The sequence below is a fragment of the Bombina bombina genome, chromosome 1, assembly GCF_027579735.1.
Source record: "Bombina bombina isolate aBomBom1 chromosome 1, aBomBom1.pri, whole genome shotgun sequence".
Classification (NCBI taxonomy): Eukaryota; Metazoa; Chordata; class Amphibia; order Anura; family Bombinatoridae; genus Bombina; species Bombina bombina.
Window position 1 is genome coordinate 1,573,952,730 of NC_069499.1, and position 17,580 is coordinate 1,573,970,309.

A 17,580-nucleotide genomic window follows, 5' to 3' on the forward strand; every position below is an offset into this window, starting at 1 on the left:
TAATGTAGGTGGCGGCGGTGTAGGGGGCGGCAGATTAGGGGTGTTTAGACTCGGTTTACATGTTAGGGTGTTAGGTGTAAACATTACCATAGGAATCAATGGGATATCGGGCAGCAGCGAACATAAGCTTTCGCTGCTTTCAGATTCCCATTGATTCCTATGGTATCCGCCGCCGGAATAGTGGCGAGCGTACCTGGTAGGTATTTGTTAACTAGCAAAAGTAGTCATATAGTGCCGAATTTGCATTCGGAACATGTGTAATGACGTAAGCATCGATCTGTGTCGGACTTTGCCCGGCGGATCGTATGTTACGTCACAAAATTCTACTTTTGCCGATCTGTGCGGTTTGATAACTAAGGGGAATCAGGCTCGCCACAAATATGCTGCGGAATTCCAGCGTATTTGCGGTTGACGGCTTGATAAGTAGATGCCCATGGTTACTATAAATGATTGTTTTATATAGCTTGTGAGCACAAAATGAAATTATTACATATCAGGGCGATCTAATTATGGAACATACTCATCTTTACACATGAGATAAGTGTGTGTATATTTATAAAGTTCTCATTTCTCCTCATTTTTATCCTGGCTGAAGAAAATGGTGTATTTTAAGGCTGAGGAACAAGTTGCTTATTTTTAAGCTATTTTCAGACCCTGTGTGGTCTTTTGATAAAAACTTTATGTGGTGGTAAAAGCCTCATTTACTGAAGGCGTTTCCTGCCGTGGGAGAGTTCCCTGAGAAGCTCGGAGCTCTCAGATTCTTTCTCTATCAGTTACAGTTGTTAACACATTGTGGGTATAAGTCTACAAGTGGGAAGGAATGTCTGGTTATTATTGTATGACACGCTATGTGGAAGCCCCATTGTTTTGTCTTTAGAGAGTATACAGTTATATTGGGGCTAAAAGGAAATTTATGATTCATGTCTGATTCACTTCATAAAGAAGGTAATTTCTATCATTGAAAAGACAAACACACACACATATATATTATTCAGTACATAAATTCATGTCTAATTTATGCAACATTTAACTCATAGCAAATTGCGTTGTGAAAGAAACACTTTAGCATCATTGAACATTGTCATTTTGCTGGCATAATCTGCAGTTCAGGGATGCACCTCTTGAAATCATGGGTAGCATCTATGTCTCTGGTTTCACTTATGGCCAATTAAATATAGATACAAATGGATGCATGCTCTGAGCTAGCCAATCACTGTGTAGAATTCAGGTACTTTTCACCATACTTAAAGGGGCATTAAAGAGATATGAAACCCCCCCAAAAATATTTTGTGATTCAGACAGAGCAGACTATTTTTAAAAAGTTTCCAATTTACTTCTATTACCAAATTTGCTTTGTGCTCATGATATTTTGTGTTGAAGAGATACCTAGGTAGGCAGTAGGAACACCACATGGCAGGAAATAGTGCTGCCATCTAGTGCTCTTGCAAATGCATTACATTCTTACAAAACTGCTGCCCTCTAGTGCTCTTGCAAATGCATAACATTCTTATAGTGCTGCTATCTAGTGCTCTTGCAAATGCATAACATTCTTATAGTGCTGCTATCTAGTGCTCTTGCAAATGGATAACATTCTTATAGTGCTGCTATCTAGTGCTCTTGCAAATGCATTACATTCTTACAAAACTGCTGCTATCTAGTGCTCTTGCAAATGCATTACATTCTTACAAAACTGCTGCCCTCTAGTGCTCTTGCAAATGGATAACATTCTTATAGTGCTGCCCTCTAGTGCTCTTTCAAATGGATAACATTCTTATAGTGCTGCCCTCTAGTGCTCTTGCAAATGCATAACATTCTTATAGTGCTGCCCTCTAGTGCTCTTTCAAATGGATAACATTCTTATAGTGCTGCCCTCTAGTGCTCTTGCAAATGCATAACATTCTTATAGTGCTGCTATCTAGTGCTCTTGCAAATGCATAACATTCTTATAGTGCTGCTATCTAGTGCTCTTGCAAATGCATTACATTCTTACAAAACTGCTGCTATCTAGTGCTCTTGCAAATGCATTACATTCTTACAAAACTGCTGCCCTCTAGTGCTCTTGCAAATGGATAACATTCTTATAGTGCTGCCCTCTAGTGCTCGTTCAAATGGATAACATTATTATAGTGCTGCCCTCTAGTGCTCTTTCAAATGGATAACATTCTTATAGTGCTGCCCTCTAGTGCTCTTGCAAATGCATAACATTCTTATAGTGCTGCCCTCTAGTGCTCTTTCAAATGGATAACATTCTTATAGTGCTGCCCTCTAGTGCTCTTTCAAATGGATAACATTCTTATAGTGCTGCCCTCTAGTGCTCTTTCAAATGGATAACATTCTTATAGTGCTGCCCTCTAGTGCTCTTGCTAATAGATAACATTCTTATAGTGCTGCCCTCTAGTGCTCTTGCAGATGGATAACATTCTTATAGTGCTGCCCTCTAGTGCTCTTGCAAATACATAACATTCTTATAGTGCTGCTATCTAGTGCTCTTGCAAATGCATAACATTCTTATAGCGCTGCCCTCTAGTGCTCTTGCAAATGGATAACATTCATATAGTGCTGCCCTCTAGTGCTCTTGCAAAGGGATAACATTCTTATAGTGCTGCCATTTAGTGCTCTTGCAAATGGATAACATTCTTATAGTGCTGCCCTCTAGTGCTCTTGCAAATGGGTAACATTCTTATAGTGCTGCCCTCTAGTGCTCTTACAAATGGGTAACATTCTTATAGTGCTGCCCTCTAGTGCTCTTACAAATGGATAACATTCTTATAGTGCTGCCCTCTAGAGCTCTTGCAAATGGGTAACATTCTTATAGTGCTGCCCTCTAGTGCTCTTGCAGATGGATAACATTCTTATAATGCTGCCCTCTAGTGCTCTTGCAAATACATAACATTCTTATAGTGCTGCTATCTAGTGCTCTTGCAAATGCATTACATTCTTACAAAACTGCTACCGTGCTCCAGAAATAGGCCGGCTCCTAAGCATATATCACTGCTTTCCATAAAAGATATCAAGATAACAAAGAAAAAATGATAATAGAATAAATTAGAAAGTTGTTTAAAATCGCTGCTCTGACTGAGTCATGAAATAATTGAGTTTCATGTCCCTTTAAGCACCTCTTGCTAATAAAGCATAATGCCAGCAACAGGCAGTAAATAAGGTTGTACTCTAATATCTCTTTATGCAAAATTATACACAGGAATTAGATCACAGTTTGCAATATAACATGCTTAATTATGTGTAGTTTAAAAACTTTGCACTATAAATTCATTGTTTATTTTGTCCCCATTTCCAGTCATTTAATTTTAAAATAGTTGGTTTTCTAAATTCCACCGAGTTTCTAAAAAATAATGGGTGCTGACATATTTTAACTTAAGTTTCCCCTTATCTATCTTTTCTGCTAAGGACATTTAGGAACAGATATACATCAGGGAATAAAATAGACTGTACAAACAAGGCTGCGTGAAACAGAATATTATGTAAAATGGTTTCCATACAGCCTTGTTTGTACGAACAGAGATAAATTTACATCATATTTTCAATAATTAAACAACTAATATAATTACAAACAATATATCTACATATTATTCTAAGGCTAATTCATTATTATGTCTAGTGTATATTTACTGTTTAACATCCTTTAAATGTACTTATGTACAATGGAGGCAATCAGGCGGGAGGGGAACACAGTTTGCAAATGTATTTTACAAAAAAACAAAACAAGTAAAAGTAAATAATAAAATATATATTATGTTTTAATGAATCATTTTGGGCTTGATTACGAGTGGAGCGATAACTGTTTTGTGCGAGTGATATCGGGTTATTGCAGCTGTTTGTGCACATCGGAAGGATCACTTGTATTACAAGTTGAAAGTAAGGGGCCGATTTACCAAGTGTCTGTCCGACATGATCCGCTCAGCGAATCATGTCCGACAGACATCGCTGAATGCCGACAGCATACACTGTCGGCATTTAACATTGCACAAGCAGTTCTGGTGAACTACTTGTGCAATGCTGCCCCCTACAGTTTCGCGGCCAATAGGCCGCTAGCAGGGGGTGTCAATCAACCCGATTGTATACGATCGGGTGGATTGATGTCCGCAGCCTCAGAGGCAGCGGACGAGTTAAGGAGCAGCGGTCTTAAGACCGCTGCTTCTTAACTGCTGTTTCTGGCGAGCCTGAAGTCTTGTGCGGAAACAGGGGCATCAGGGGACATTCGGCCCTTGATAAATTGGCCCCTACATGTGAATGCGTGAGTACAATCCCGATTTACACTAGAATGATTACTGCAACCTCAGAGCTCTGGTTAACTGTTACGCTCAACAAAAAAGTGTCACAAAACATAAAAAATAACACTATCTAATAAAAAACAAATATTGCACAAAAAAGTTATAAGGGCTCAAAGATATGAGGTCTCCGGTGTAAGAAAAAAAAGTCAGACAAAGGGCTTACATATACATAGTTATAGATATATAAGTATGTATATAAATATGTCTATATATGTGTGCATATGTATTTATGTTTTATATGTGTACATATGTATTTACAGACATATATACACATATAAACACATAAATACATATGTACATATATAGACACATATACAGTATCTCACAAAAGTAAGTGCACCCCTCACATTTTTGTTAATATTTTATTATATCTTTTCATGTGACAACACTGAAGAAATGACACTTTGCTACAATGTAAAGTAGTGAGTGTACAGCCTGTATAACAGTGTAAATTTGCTGTCCCCTCAAAATAACTCAACACACAGCCATTAATGTCTAAACCGTTGGCAACAAAAGTGAGAGATCCAAATTGGGCCCAAAGTGTCAATACTTTGTGTGGCCACCATTATTTTCCAGTACTGCCTTAACCCTCTTGGACATGGAGTTCACCAGAGCTTCACAGGTTGCCACTGGAGGCCTCTTCCACTCCTCCATAATGACATCACGGAACTGGTGGATGTTAGAGACTTTGCGCTCCCCCACCTTCCGGAAGTATGATTGAGATCGTTATCATGTTGGAATACTGCCCTGCGGCCCAGTCTCCGAAGGGAGGGGATCATGCTCTACTTCAGTATGTCACAGTACATGTTGGCATTCATGGATCCCTCAATGAACTGTAGCGCCCCAGTGCTGGCAGCACTCATGCAGGCCCAGACCATGACACTTCCACCACCATGCATGACTGTAGGCAAGACACACTTTCCTTACCTGGTTGCCGCCACACACACTTGAAACCATCTAAACCAAATAAGTTTATCTTGGTCTCATCGGACCACAGGACATGGTTCCAGTAATCAATGTCCTTAGTCTGCTTGTCTTCAGCAAACTGTTTGCTGGCTTTCTTGTGCATCATCTTTAGAAGCAGCTTCCTTCTGGGACGACAGCCATGCAGACCAATTTGATGCAGTGTGCGGCGTATGGTCTGAGCACTGACAGATTGACCCCCCACCCCTTCATCCTCTGCAGCAATGCTGGCAGCACTCATACGTCTATTTCCCAAAGACAACCTCTGGATATGACTCTGAGCACGTGCACTCAACTTCTTTGCTCGACCATGGCGAGGCCTGTTCTGAGTGGAACCTGTCCTGTGAAACCACTGTATGGTCTTGCCCACTGTACTGCAGCTCGGTTTCAGGGTCTTGGCAATCTTCTTATAGCCTACGCCATCTTTATGTAGAGCAACAATTATTTTTTTCATATCCTCAGAGAGTTCTTTGCCATGAGGTGCCATGTTGAACTTCCAGTATGAGAGAGTGTGAGAGCGATAACACCACATTTAACACACCTGCTCCCCATTCACACCTGAGACCTTGTTACACTAACGAGTCACATGACACCTGGGAGGGACAATGGCTAATTGGGCCCGATTTGGATATTTCCACTTAGGGGTGTACTCACTTTTGTTGCCAACGGTTTAGACATTAATGGCTGTGTGTTGAGTTATTTTGAGGGGACAGCAAATTTACACTGTTATACAGGCTGTACACTCACTACTTTACATTGTAGCAAAGTGTCATTTCTTTAGTGTTGTCACATAAAATGATATAATAAAATATTTACATAAATGTGAGGGGTGTACTCCCTTTTGTGAGATACTGTATATATAAGTGCATTGGAGCCCTTTACAGAAAAGTAAATGTAAAATCATATTTATGCAATATTTATATTTACTAAGGTGTTATACAGTGTAATTACTGTGCATATTTCACATTCCAATGTTCTGCACATGAGGGAATATGTTCTATGTATTTTTAAATAGATATTCATATATATCTGTATATATCTATACCTATATCATCTATATATATAGGTATAGATATATATTTTACCACTATGTCAATAGATTTATGTAGAAATATGTATTTATGTATAAATAGAACATATTCTGCTATGTGTAGAACATTGGAATGTGAAATATTAATATTTTCATATCGAGTTAGAGCACTTGAGAAAATGTGATCAGGTTTGCACGTGAGTCACAAAATTCTAACTTTGGCTTTTTGCAAGTGATGGGTTGGCGATCGGTTGAAAACGTTTTAATTTCAACTTGTAATACGTGTGCTACCCGATGAGCACAAAAAGCTTACTTCTAGCGCAGTAAATGCACGAGCAAGAGCGCAAAATACTGCACCATTCTTAACCTAGCCCTTTGTGGTGAGATTCAATTTTGAGTTTAATGTCCCTTTAAGCAAAACCCATTTTTAAATAATTTTTCATCGACTTGCTAATGTGACAATGGCTCAAACCAATGACATTATATTAAGTAGATACCAAGTGAATGAGGGTTTGGTACACTATTGGAGCCACAGGTCTTAGACTGTAATTCCTGGCTCATAAGCAATATCTTATATACATCTTTATATGGCTCCTAAACGTGCGCGTCTGGCTTCTCAACTTGGTCTCGTCTACTACATTTGAAATACATTTTTCAGCCTGTGGTTAAGCTTAGAACTAACTCCCCACATGCCAGACCAATCATTTCATTTCTATTCACTGTCAGGTTGAAAATCAGAAATAACCAATTAACACTGTAGAGTTTGAATCATCTTGGAGTAATGTGGACTTGTTCACATCAGTATATGATGTTGGTAGAATTTTGAAGAGCTCCTAACCTTCCGCCTGTTAACAGATATTGTTGTATCCAAATGAAGTTCCATTGATTACCTGTCAGCATGAGAAATGCGATCTTTCTAGCACTCCCTTCCAAGCTACAGGCTTTTCCCGCGGTGTGGAACTGGTACATTCACAGAGCAAACCTTTGTATTTACCTAGTCAGCTTGGTTCCTTTCTCTCGAGGACAGGAACAGCTGAGCCACAGGGGAGTAGCTGACATTGTGGCTAGGTTAGCGGTACCAGGCGGGTCGGGTTTGGCTAGGACAAGTGGGGTTTTGATGTAAAGTGTGGAGACGTTAGGCTCAGAAGCATGGGATTCTGTGAGGGAGCTTTGCTTAGTAAGGTGTAAGAAGCAGGGTTTGGGGTTAGAGTTTATGTCAAGCTTTGGAGGGGAAGGGGGTAAGGTTTGACTATGGCCAGCCCATCGATAGGCAGACGGAGCGTCAGGTCTGGCAGATGGTGTAGCTTTTAGAGGGTGAGGATGGAGGGTGGGGAGCTGTGAGCATGGGTATGAGAGGGGTCTGTCCTCTTCAGGAGAAGGATAGTTGTAACAGGAATCCGACCACTGGGGTGAAACCTCATCTCCGCTGTACTCGAAGGAGGGGTGCGGAGAAAAATGCAAACACAGGAACAGAAAAAAAAGAAGAATGAAAATATTTGTACAAGAAATAACCCAAAGACAGACATATAAGAGAAGACATGAACAGCGAAACGCGTGGGAATAGAGATTGCAAAAACCCAACAAGCTGCCCCCAGCCCTGGCCAGGAAAGTACGCTGGCAGATAAGAAGCAGACAACATGTACAAAACCAGCCAGCAATAAGAAACAGTAAATTAACAAGGCATGCATTGAAACAGGGAGAAAAATAAAAATATATTATAATTATTGGAAATAAAGAGAGTAAATTGTCATCCAAAACCCAGAGCTAGAAAAGGTTTACATAAATATTAGAAACTAGCACTAATTAGTAAATATATGATATAGAAATTTCAGCCTAATAATATTTTTACTTAATTTAACTGAACTTATTATGTATTTAAATATTCTGTCTCCCTCTGATTAACTTAAAGGGACATGAAACCCAAAATATTTATTTCATGATTTAGAAAGAGCAGCAATTTTAAACAACTTTACAACTTACTTCTATTATCTAATTTACTTTGTTCTCTTGATATCCTTTGTTGAAAAACATATCTAAATAGGCGCAGTAGCTGCTGATTGGAGGCTGCACATAGATGCCTTGTGTGATTGGCTTATGCGCATTGCTATTTGTTCAATAAAGAATATCTGAACAATTAAGCAAATTAGATAACAGAATGTTGTTTAAAATTGTATTTTTTATCTGAATCATGAAATAATAATTTGGGTTTCATGTCCCTTTAATGAGGCTATGAAACAAGGAAGTTTTCTACAACCCATAAATCACCTATAAATACCTTGTTTAAAAGACATTATAGTGGAACAATTACATGCTCTATATTTGTTACAGCATGACATTTTAATACTAGTGACCCTGCAATGCTATGTGTTTAACCCTCACAAAAGTACTGCTAGGAATTTGCAGAGCACTGCTAGTCCCGAGCTAAAACCGCCGCTGAACCAATCAGCAGCACTAGTTTCAAAACACAGCTGTGTAACTAGAGCTGCTGATTGGGTGTCCATCACTTTCCGTTTCAGATTCAGATAGAGAATACAATTTTGAACAACATCCCAATTTACTTCTTTTATCCAATTTGCTTCATTCTTTAGATATCCTTTGTTGAAGAAATGCAATGCACATGGGTGAGCGAATCACACAAGGCATCTATGTGCAGCCACCAATCAGTAGCTACAGAGCCTATTTAGATATGCTTTTCAGCAAAGGATATCAAGAGAATGAATCAAATTAGATACTATAAGTAAATTAGAAAGTTGTTTAAAATTACATGCTCTTTCCAAATCATGGAAGAAAAACTTTGTGTTCTGTGTCCCTTTAAGCTGCAGCTTTTCCGCTCACAGCTCAGTGCTCTTTAAAGGGCCTATACTGCTGGGCGTGACTACGATAGCGCAGTTACTACTCATTATGCTATTGTGGCAAAGCTGCTCTCCAATTTTAAACCTTTACAGGTGCCGATTGGTGAAGCTTCACAATAATAGCCGTCTCCATCTTGGAGCTTAGGTATTCTTGCAGCCGGTGACAGAAGAGTTGTACAGTCACATATAAGTTAAGTTCTGCTGATTGTCACTGGTATTGCTTCAGTTTAGCTTACATTATACAGAGAGTGACAGATTTACATGGAGATAGAGGAGAGAGACAGGTGAGAGAGAAAGAAAGAGAGAGAGGAGAGAGAAGAGTGAGAGAAAGGGAGAGAGAGGAGCGAGGGGAGAGAGATAGAACACATAAATTATGCTTACCTGATCATTTTCTTTTCTTCAGATGGATAGAGTCCACAGCAGCATTCATTACTTTTGGGAAAAAAGGACCTGGCCACCAGGAGGGGGCAAAGACACCCCAGCCAAAGGCTTAAATACCTCTCCCACTTCCCTCATCCCCCAGTCATTCTGCCGAGGAACAAGGAACAGTAGAAGTAATATCAGGATGACAAGGTGCCAGAAGAATAAAAATAACAGACGTTCCACATAAAATTACGGGTGGGGAGCTGTGGACTCTTTCCATCAGAAGAAAAGAAAATTATCAGGTAAGCATAATTTATGTTTTTCTTCTTAAATGGAAAGAGTCCACAGCTGCATTCATTACTTTTGGGAAAACAATACCCAGGCTATAGAGGACACTGAATGCAAAACGGGAGGGTACAAAAGGCAGCCCATTCTGAGGGCACCAGGCCTGCAAACCCTACCCAAAAAACCCTGCTTTGTCCGAAGCCGAGAAAACTTTGAAAAGAAAAAGCCCCAAGGACACTGACCCGCAGATAGTCCATAAGCCTAGCTAGAGACCGCAGAAATAGACTCGACTGAGCCAACACGCCTCCAGGAGACACCGCCGCCCAGCAGCCGGTCCCCAACACACCCCTTGCTAGAGAAAGGGATCAACTACCGAAAACTCTCCAAAAAAGCAGAAGACGTGGAAGAAAAAGTAAGGATTGCCGAAAAGCCCCTAAATAGGGTGCAACCAGTTCCAAACAAAATAAGGAACCCCGAACCCAAGCTAAGCTCACAGAGACCCGAACCAGTCTTAAGAAACAAGGCAGGCAAAGCCCAGACCCCGGATTGTACAGAAACCACAAGGTTAAAACCAGGAATCCGAAACCAAGAAGAAAACTTCACCTAAATATAGTGCAACCGCACCCTAAAAGACAACTGAAGACAGAGTCCTCAGGTCACAATATAACTCAGAATACCGAAATATTCAGAGATCAAACACGTGCAGCAACCCCAGATAAGCAAACACCTGAGTCAACACCATACGTCACAGTCATACCAGGATGACTCTGATAGAACACTTGTAGGCAAGGAAGAGCAGCTGAAAAGAGATAACAAACCCAAATCTTCAGACTGCTAAACATCCACTAAATAGTGGGAACCGCACAGGCTATCTAAAAGCCGCCAGACCAACTCAAATATCTGGAAAATGGAGAAGCACAGAACCTCAAGGAGGCTCACCAAACCTCAAGTGGCCCGAGGACGGACAACCGATCTCAGATCCTGCTCCACACCGGGCCAGACCAAGCGGCAGGCAGGTCTGAAAAACAGGGGAACAGAAAGGACCCCAATCACCAAACCCTAGGGAAGGATGCTAACCCAATAGCTCCTTCAAATAGGTACTCCCAAAGAGAACTCCATAGGCGATGAACATAGCAAAAACTGCAGTAGACCCCAATGAAGACAGTAACTGACAGTCTCAACATGGAGATTCCAATCTCCACAGATGGAACAGAACAAGCCCCAGAGGGGTAAACTCTTCATCCTTACAGGATTAAAACACCTGTTCCAGCCTCCTGTACACAAAACAGGACAACAACCCTCCAGAGAGTGGAAACCCCCCTCTTAAGAAGGACAAACAAACCCCCCACCCAAGGGAAGGGCACATATAAGAACAGCGCACATGCTCACAAGACAGGAGCCAGAGACTGATGCAAACAAAAGCCAAATGAGAAACATCCAGACATTCTGATGAACACAGAAAGAACTCCCCCCGAAGGGGAGTATATATTGTTCAAGGACAAGGCAAGCCATAAGGGAGGTATCCGAAAGGGTACAGAAAACCTGGCCAAGCTGCTAGCAGGCTCAACTAGCCAGTCCTTAGGCCATAGCCTATGTTCCCTGGAAAAAACTGGATCGCGGCGAACCAGCCACAGGATCATAAGCTTCCGGACATCCAGAAATATCCCAAACAAAACTATAGGCGTGAGCCCCAGAATTGTTTAAACCAACAAACGCCCCAGGGAACACAAATTCCCCGTCTGAAAAATCAGACCTCACAGGGAAATAACCGGACTAACCTGGAGAATGGGGACAAAACTCACTAATAATCCCAACCCAAAAGGAAGAGAACACCCCTTACAGGAGTCCAACACTCCCAAAAATGAGCTAGGGCATGACAGAGACGTGCCAAGACTCTAGAGACCAAGGGAGAACATCGAGGACAAAATCACCCGAAGAGCGAGCAGAACAAGGTCCAGAAATCTCGGCCCGAAGAGAACCACAAAAGGAACAAGTCCAGAAACAGGACAATTCCAAGGAGCCCATGAAAGACAAGACTGTCAGGAACCAGCGGCAAGGAGGCCATGAGTACTCCAACTTTCAACCCATGTGGGGAAGGAAACACTCCAAATCCCGCCAAAACAGAGTGTTTTGCAGCTAAACTTCACCGAGTCCCAGTCGACCAGCTAGAGAGGCTAACAAGGACTGAACCAATCCCCCATGCCTCTCGGACCCTCAGGTCCTCAGAATGAGTAGCTGAACTTGTAAAAGAAAAACAAGGAATAACACAAATAATAATGTGAAACACTCGACGCCCCAACCGGACCAGCCAGGCAGAAAAGACGCCACGTGTCTGAAATAGGCCGCAAGACAGAAGCCAATCAGGACCAGCCTGAAACTCAAGGTTGATACTGTCAAGGACGCAAATAGTCATCCCCAGAGACGGAGAATAAACAGCAGACACACATAGGACTAACATGTCCTCAATAAAACAAACTTCCATAGAAGGAAACTGAGCGATCAAAAATCGCGAGCATTGATTCCAGAAAAATTACCGAAGGAAATACATAAACATGAGCTCAAATAAAATTCATCCTAACCTGATGAAAATAAAAGATAAGGCAACCCGTAGGTTATCGCCCAAGAAGAACAGACACTCCCGCAGGACCGGGATCGTGTTCTTCCAGCTCAGGACTGGAAAGGATACTCAATAAACAAGGCTATAAGAACATTACTTCATCCTCATATAGTTAATTCTGCAAGCTGTTGGAAGTAAAAGACTGAGGATTCTCATATCCGTTAAGGAAGGGATCTTCCAACAACACCAGAATGTGTCTCAATAGGACACAAAGGCGCACCAGTCTATAATGAAAGGCACAGCATACCTTCACCGGAGCACGACCCCGAAGGTTGACCCCCTGAAGCCTCAGGGACAGTCATTCCCCCGGAGAGCTGAGCAGGCTATTCCATGCCTGAAGAGCCCCAGTCAACAGAACACGTACAATATCGTAAGCACACTTCCGGTAGTTGCAGATGCACCAGCGCCATAAAAATGGACATGCGAAAATGTGCCATAATCTCCGGGGGGAACAAGCCACCTTCCAGAGAAGGATAAGCAAAGTCTGGGTTACCTGCATGTGTAGTAAGAGTTGGTGGCAGGGAACTCGCCACTTGGGGAACGGGAACCCCAGAGACGGATGGCTCAGCGGCCCCTTGATTCCCCGATCCCGAGGAATTGAGCACTCTAAAATGGCATTCTGAACATAACTGAAGGGCATGTATCACCCGGGCCAATTCGTATTTCTCACGAGAAACATAATCTGAGTCAGAGACGTTTGTCTCCACAATATCAGAATCCGCCATAACTGGGATATTAAATACGAAAAACGGACCAAAAAACTGTAAAAGGCACCTGACACCCACAGTGGCTGAGGCACTCACCACCTCCTAGGACCCAGACACCAGCCGACCAGAAATTTTCCGTCGCCACACAGTCAGGAATGCGGAAATGGAGATCCAAAATGTGACCACGCCCAGTCACAAGGTGCACCATGCGGTCCAGAAAAAGCGTGCTCAACCATAAAGGCCGCGTCACTTTTAAAGGCCGCTATGTTCCATAGCCAAGAGCCTAAGTAACACTACACATAAGCAGGTTGAATCACATAACAAACATGATTACCCCCCCCCCTGTTCAATAACCCCCCTCAGGAGATATTAACCCTTGATTCCAAGATACAAAAGGAGCCTCACTGAGACCCTAAGTTATAGTTAGTCCCGCAAGGTGGTAGCCTCACAGGAAAACATTTGTAATACAAGACAATACTAACGAAAGTAAAATGAAACGATTTTACCAAAATCTACGCCGTACAACAGGAACACGGCCCTTCAAGTGTGACAGATAGTAGCATCGCTTCTGCCATGGACTTGAGAGAAGAAAGCAGGCAGCAAAACTCGTCAACGCTGATTGCTTGTAGAGCTGTTAATATGAGTCGTAATGGTTTCGCAGAAAGACTCTCCCTGCATCTCCGGACTCTAACTTTCATCCATGCTCTTACTGAGAGGCTGACAGGACTACTTAAAATTCCAGTCCCATGCCTAAGAGTACTACCCTCCATAAGAGACTATCGAAAACTTCTGACACTTCTCTGCCAACCTCTTGGGACGAAAGGCAAAGAATGACTGGGGGATGAGGGAAGTGGGAGAGGTATTTAAGCCTTTAGCTGGGGTGTCTTTGCCTCCTCCTGGTGGCCAGGTTCTGAATTCCCAAAAGTAATGAATCCAGCTCTAGACTCTTTCCATTTATGAAGAAAATAGAGAGAGAGAGAGAGAGAGAGGAGAGAGAGAGAGAAAAACATAATTCATGCTTACCAGATAAATTCCTTTCCTTTCTGGCAGGGAGAGTCCACAACTTCATCCCTTACTGTTGGGAAGTACAACACCTGGCCGCCAGGAGGAGGCAAAGACACCCCAGCCAAAGGCTTAAATATCCTTCCCACTTCCCCTATCCCCCAGTCATTCTGCCGAGGGAACAAGGAAAAGTAGGAAAACATCAGGGTATAAAAGGTGCCAGAAGAAATAATATAAAAAGAGAGCTGCCCATCAAAAAAAAAATTACATTGGGGGGGGGGGGGGGGGGGTCCTGGACTCTCCCTGCCAGGAAGGAAAGGAATTTATCTGGTAAGCATAAATTAAGTTTTCCTTACATATGCCAGGGAGAGTACACAACTTCATTCCTTACTGTTCGGAAAACTACACCCAAGCTCCAGAGGACACTGAATAAATAACGGGACAGAACAGAAAAAAGAGGCGGACCCTATTCAAAACTTTTCATCCAGGAAGCTGCTTCACATCAAACTTGTAAAATTTAGAAAAAGTGTGTAAGGAGGACCAGCTAGCCACCTTACAAATCTGATCCATTGAGGCTTCGTTCTTAAAAGTCCAAGAGGAAGCCACTGCTCTAGTTGAATGAGACGTTATCCTCTCAGGAGGCTGTCATCCCGCTGTCTCATAAGCTAAGCGGATGACACCCCTCAACCAAAAAGATAGAGAAGTCGTAGTAGCCTTCTGCCCATTATGCTTCCCCCGAATAGATGACAAACAAAGAGGAAGATTGTCTGAATTCCTTAGTAGCCTGAAGATGGAACTTCAAGGCACGAACCACATCTAGATTATGAAGCAAATGTTCCTTTGCTGAAGAAGGATTAGGACGCATGGAAGGAACAACAATTTCTTGATCAGACACCACCTTAGGGAGGAACCCTAGTTTTGTGTGTAAAACCGCCTTATCAGCATGAAAAACAAGATAAGGGGGATCACATTGCAAAGCAGAAATCTCAGAAACTCTGCGCGCAGAGGCGATAGCCAACAAAAAAAGAACCTTCCGAGATAACAATTTAGGGGCATATTTATCAAGCTCCATATGGAGCTTGATGCCCCGTGTTTTCGGCCAGCGTTCAGGCTCGCCGGAAACACAAGTTATGAAGCAGTGGTCTAAAGACCGCTGCTCCATAACCTGTGGCAGCGGACAGACATTGCCAGAAATCAACCCAATCGAATACGATTGGGTTGATTGACACCCTCTGCTAGCGGCCAATTGGCTGCAAATCTGCAGGGGATGGCATTGCACGAGCAGTTCACAAGATCTGCTGGTGCAATGATAAATACCAAGAGCGTATGCTGTTCGGCATTTATCGATGTGCAGTGAACATGATCCCAATATCGGATCATGTCCGCTTGCACAATGATAATTCAGCCCCTGTATGTCAACAGTATGCATAGGCTTAAACGAAGCCTGCTGCAAAACACTAAAAACAAGATTGAGGCTCCAAGGCGGAGCCCCAGATCTAAACATGGGTCTGATCCTAGCCAGAACCTGAACAAAGGACTGCACATCAGGAAGCTCAGCTAATCTTTTGTGCAGTAACACCGAAAGGGCCGATATCTGTCCCTTCAGGGAACTAGCAGATAGATCCTTCTCCAGTCCATTATGGAGAAAAGATAAAATTCTGCCAACCTTAACCTTATACCAGGAAAAGCCAAGCTCTTCACACCAGTACAAGTAAGTCCTCCACACTTCATGGTAGATACGACGAGTAACTAGCTTACGAGCTTGAACCAGAGTGTCGATAACACTCTCAGAGAACCCTCTCTTGGCTAAGACTAAGCGTTCAATCTCCACGCAGTCAGCCTCAGAGAATTTAGATTTTGATGAACTAAGGGACCCTGTATCAGCAGATCTCTGCGACAAGGTAACCTCCACTGAGTAGATGAAGACATCCCCACCAGATCCGCAAACCACGTCCTTTGCGGCCATGATGGAGCAATCAGAATCATAGATGCTCGCTCCTGCTTGATGCGAGCCACCAAACGAGAGAGAAGCGGTAATGGAGGAAAAAGATATATGAGTCTGAACCTCTATGGTACTGATAGGGCATCTATCAGTTCTGCCTGAGGATCCCTCGACCTCGACCCGTACCTGGGCAGCTTGGTATTAAGGCCATGAGATCTTTCTCCGGCTTCCCCCACTCGCTGCATATCTCTGCAAACACCTTGGGGTGAAAAGACCATTCCCCTGGGTGAAAGGATTGCCTGCTGAGGAAGTCCGCTTCCCAGTTGTCCACACCTGGAATGTGGATCACTGACAGTGTACATTTGTGAGTTTCTGCCCACTCTAGTATCTGAGATACTTCTCTCATCGCCAAGGAACTTCTCGTTCCCCTCTGATGGTTGATATAGGCAACCGAGGTTATATTGTCTGATTGGAATCTGATAAACTGGGACAAACCCAGAAGGGGCCAAGCTTTCAAGGTATTGAAGATCACCCAGAGTTCCAAAATATTGATAGGAAGGGAGGACTCCTCCTGAGTCCACAGACCTTGTGCCTTCTTGGCACCCCAAATGGCTCAGCAGCTGGAAAGGCTTGCATCTGTAGTCACAATCTCCCAGAACGGTCTCAAAAAGCATGTGCCTTGGGACAGATGATCTGGACAGAGCTACCAGGAGAGCGAGTCTCTCGACAGGCTGTCCAGCACGATCTGTTGAGACAGATCTGAATGGTTGCCGTTCTATTGTCTCAGCATGCATAGTTGTAAGAGTCTGAGATGGAATCTTGCAAAAGGATTGATGTCCATGCAGGACACCATGAGTCAGATCACCTCCATACACTGAGCCACTGAGCGTCTCGAAAAGGCCTGGGGGGCAAGACATGCAGAAGTTAGCTTGCAACGTCTCTGATCTGTGACAAATATTCTAATGGATATGGAGTCTATTATAGTTCCCAGAAAAATCGCACTTATACTTGGAGTAAGAGAACTCTTTTCCAAGTTTATCTTCCATCCATGTGATTGAAGAAGATTGAGAAGGGACTCTGAATTTTCTTCCGCTAGACGAAAAGATGGTGCCTGTACCAAGATACCGTCCAGGTAAGGCACTCCTGCAATAAATTGTGTTCTGGCAATGGCTAGAAGAGCCCCCAGAACCTTTATAAATATCCTTGGAGCAGTAGCTAGTCCAAACGGAAGAGCTGTGAACTGGAAGTGCTGGTCCAGAAAAGCAAACCTCAGGAACTGAAAATGTTCCCTGTGAATTGGGACGTGAAGGTATGCATCCTTCAGGTCTACTGTGGTCATAAACTGTCCTTCTTGAACTACAGGAAGGATTGACCGTATTGTCTCCATCTTGAAAGAGGGAACACTCAGAAACTTGTTTAGGCACTTTAGGTCCAGAATTGAACGAAAAGTTCCCTTCTTCTTTGGAACCACAAAAAGGTTTGAATAAAACCACAAACCTCTTTCTGCTGTAGGTACGGGGACAATTACTC

At 42.7% G+C, this 17,580-nt stretch overlaps 1 protein-coding gene across 1 annotated transcript in view; it reads right to left on the reverse strand.

Annotated features, from left to right (window-relative positions):
- Positions 1-17,580, reverse strand: part of ARHGAP44 (Rho GTPase activating protein 44) — a 271,202-nt gene that overhangs the window by 56,611 nt on the left and 197,011 nt on the right. Inside the window, exon 13 of the mRNA XM_053710111.1 lies at positions 7,277-7,708. Within this exon, the coding sequence (XP_053566086.1) occupies positions 7,277-7,708 (432 nt within the window). The remainder of the gene's footprint in view (positions 1-7,276; positions 7,709-17,580) is intronic.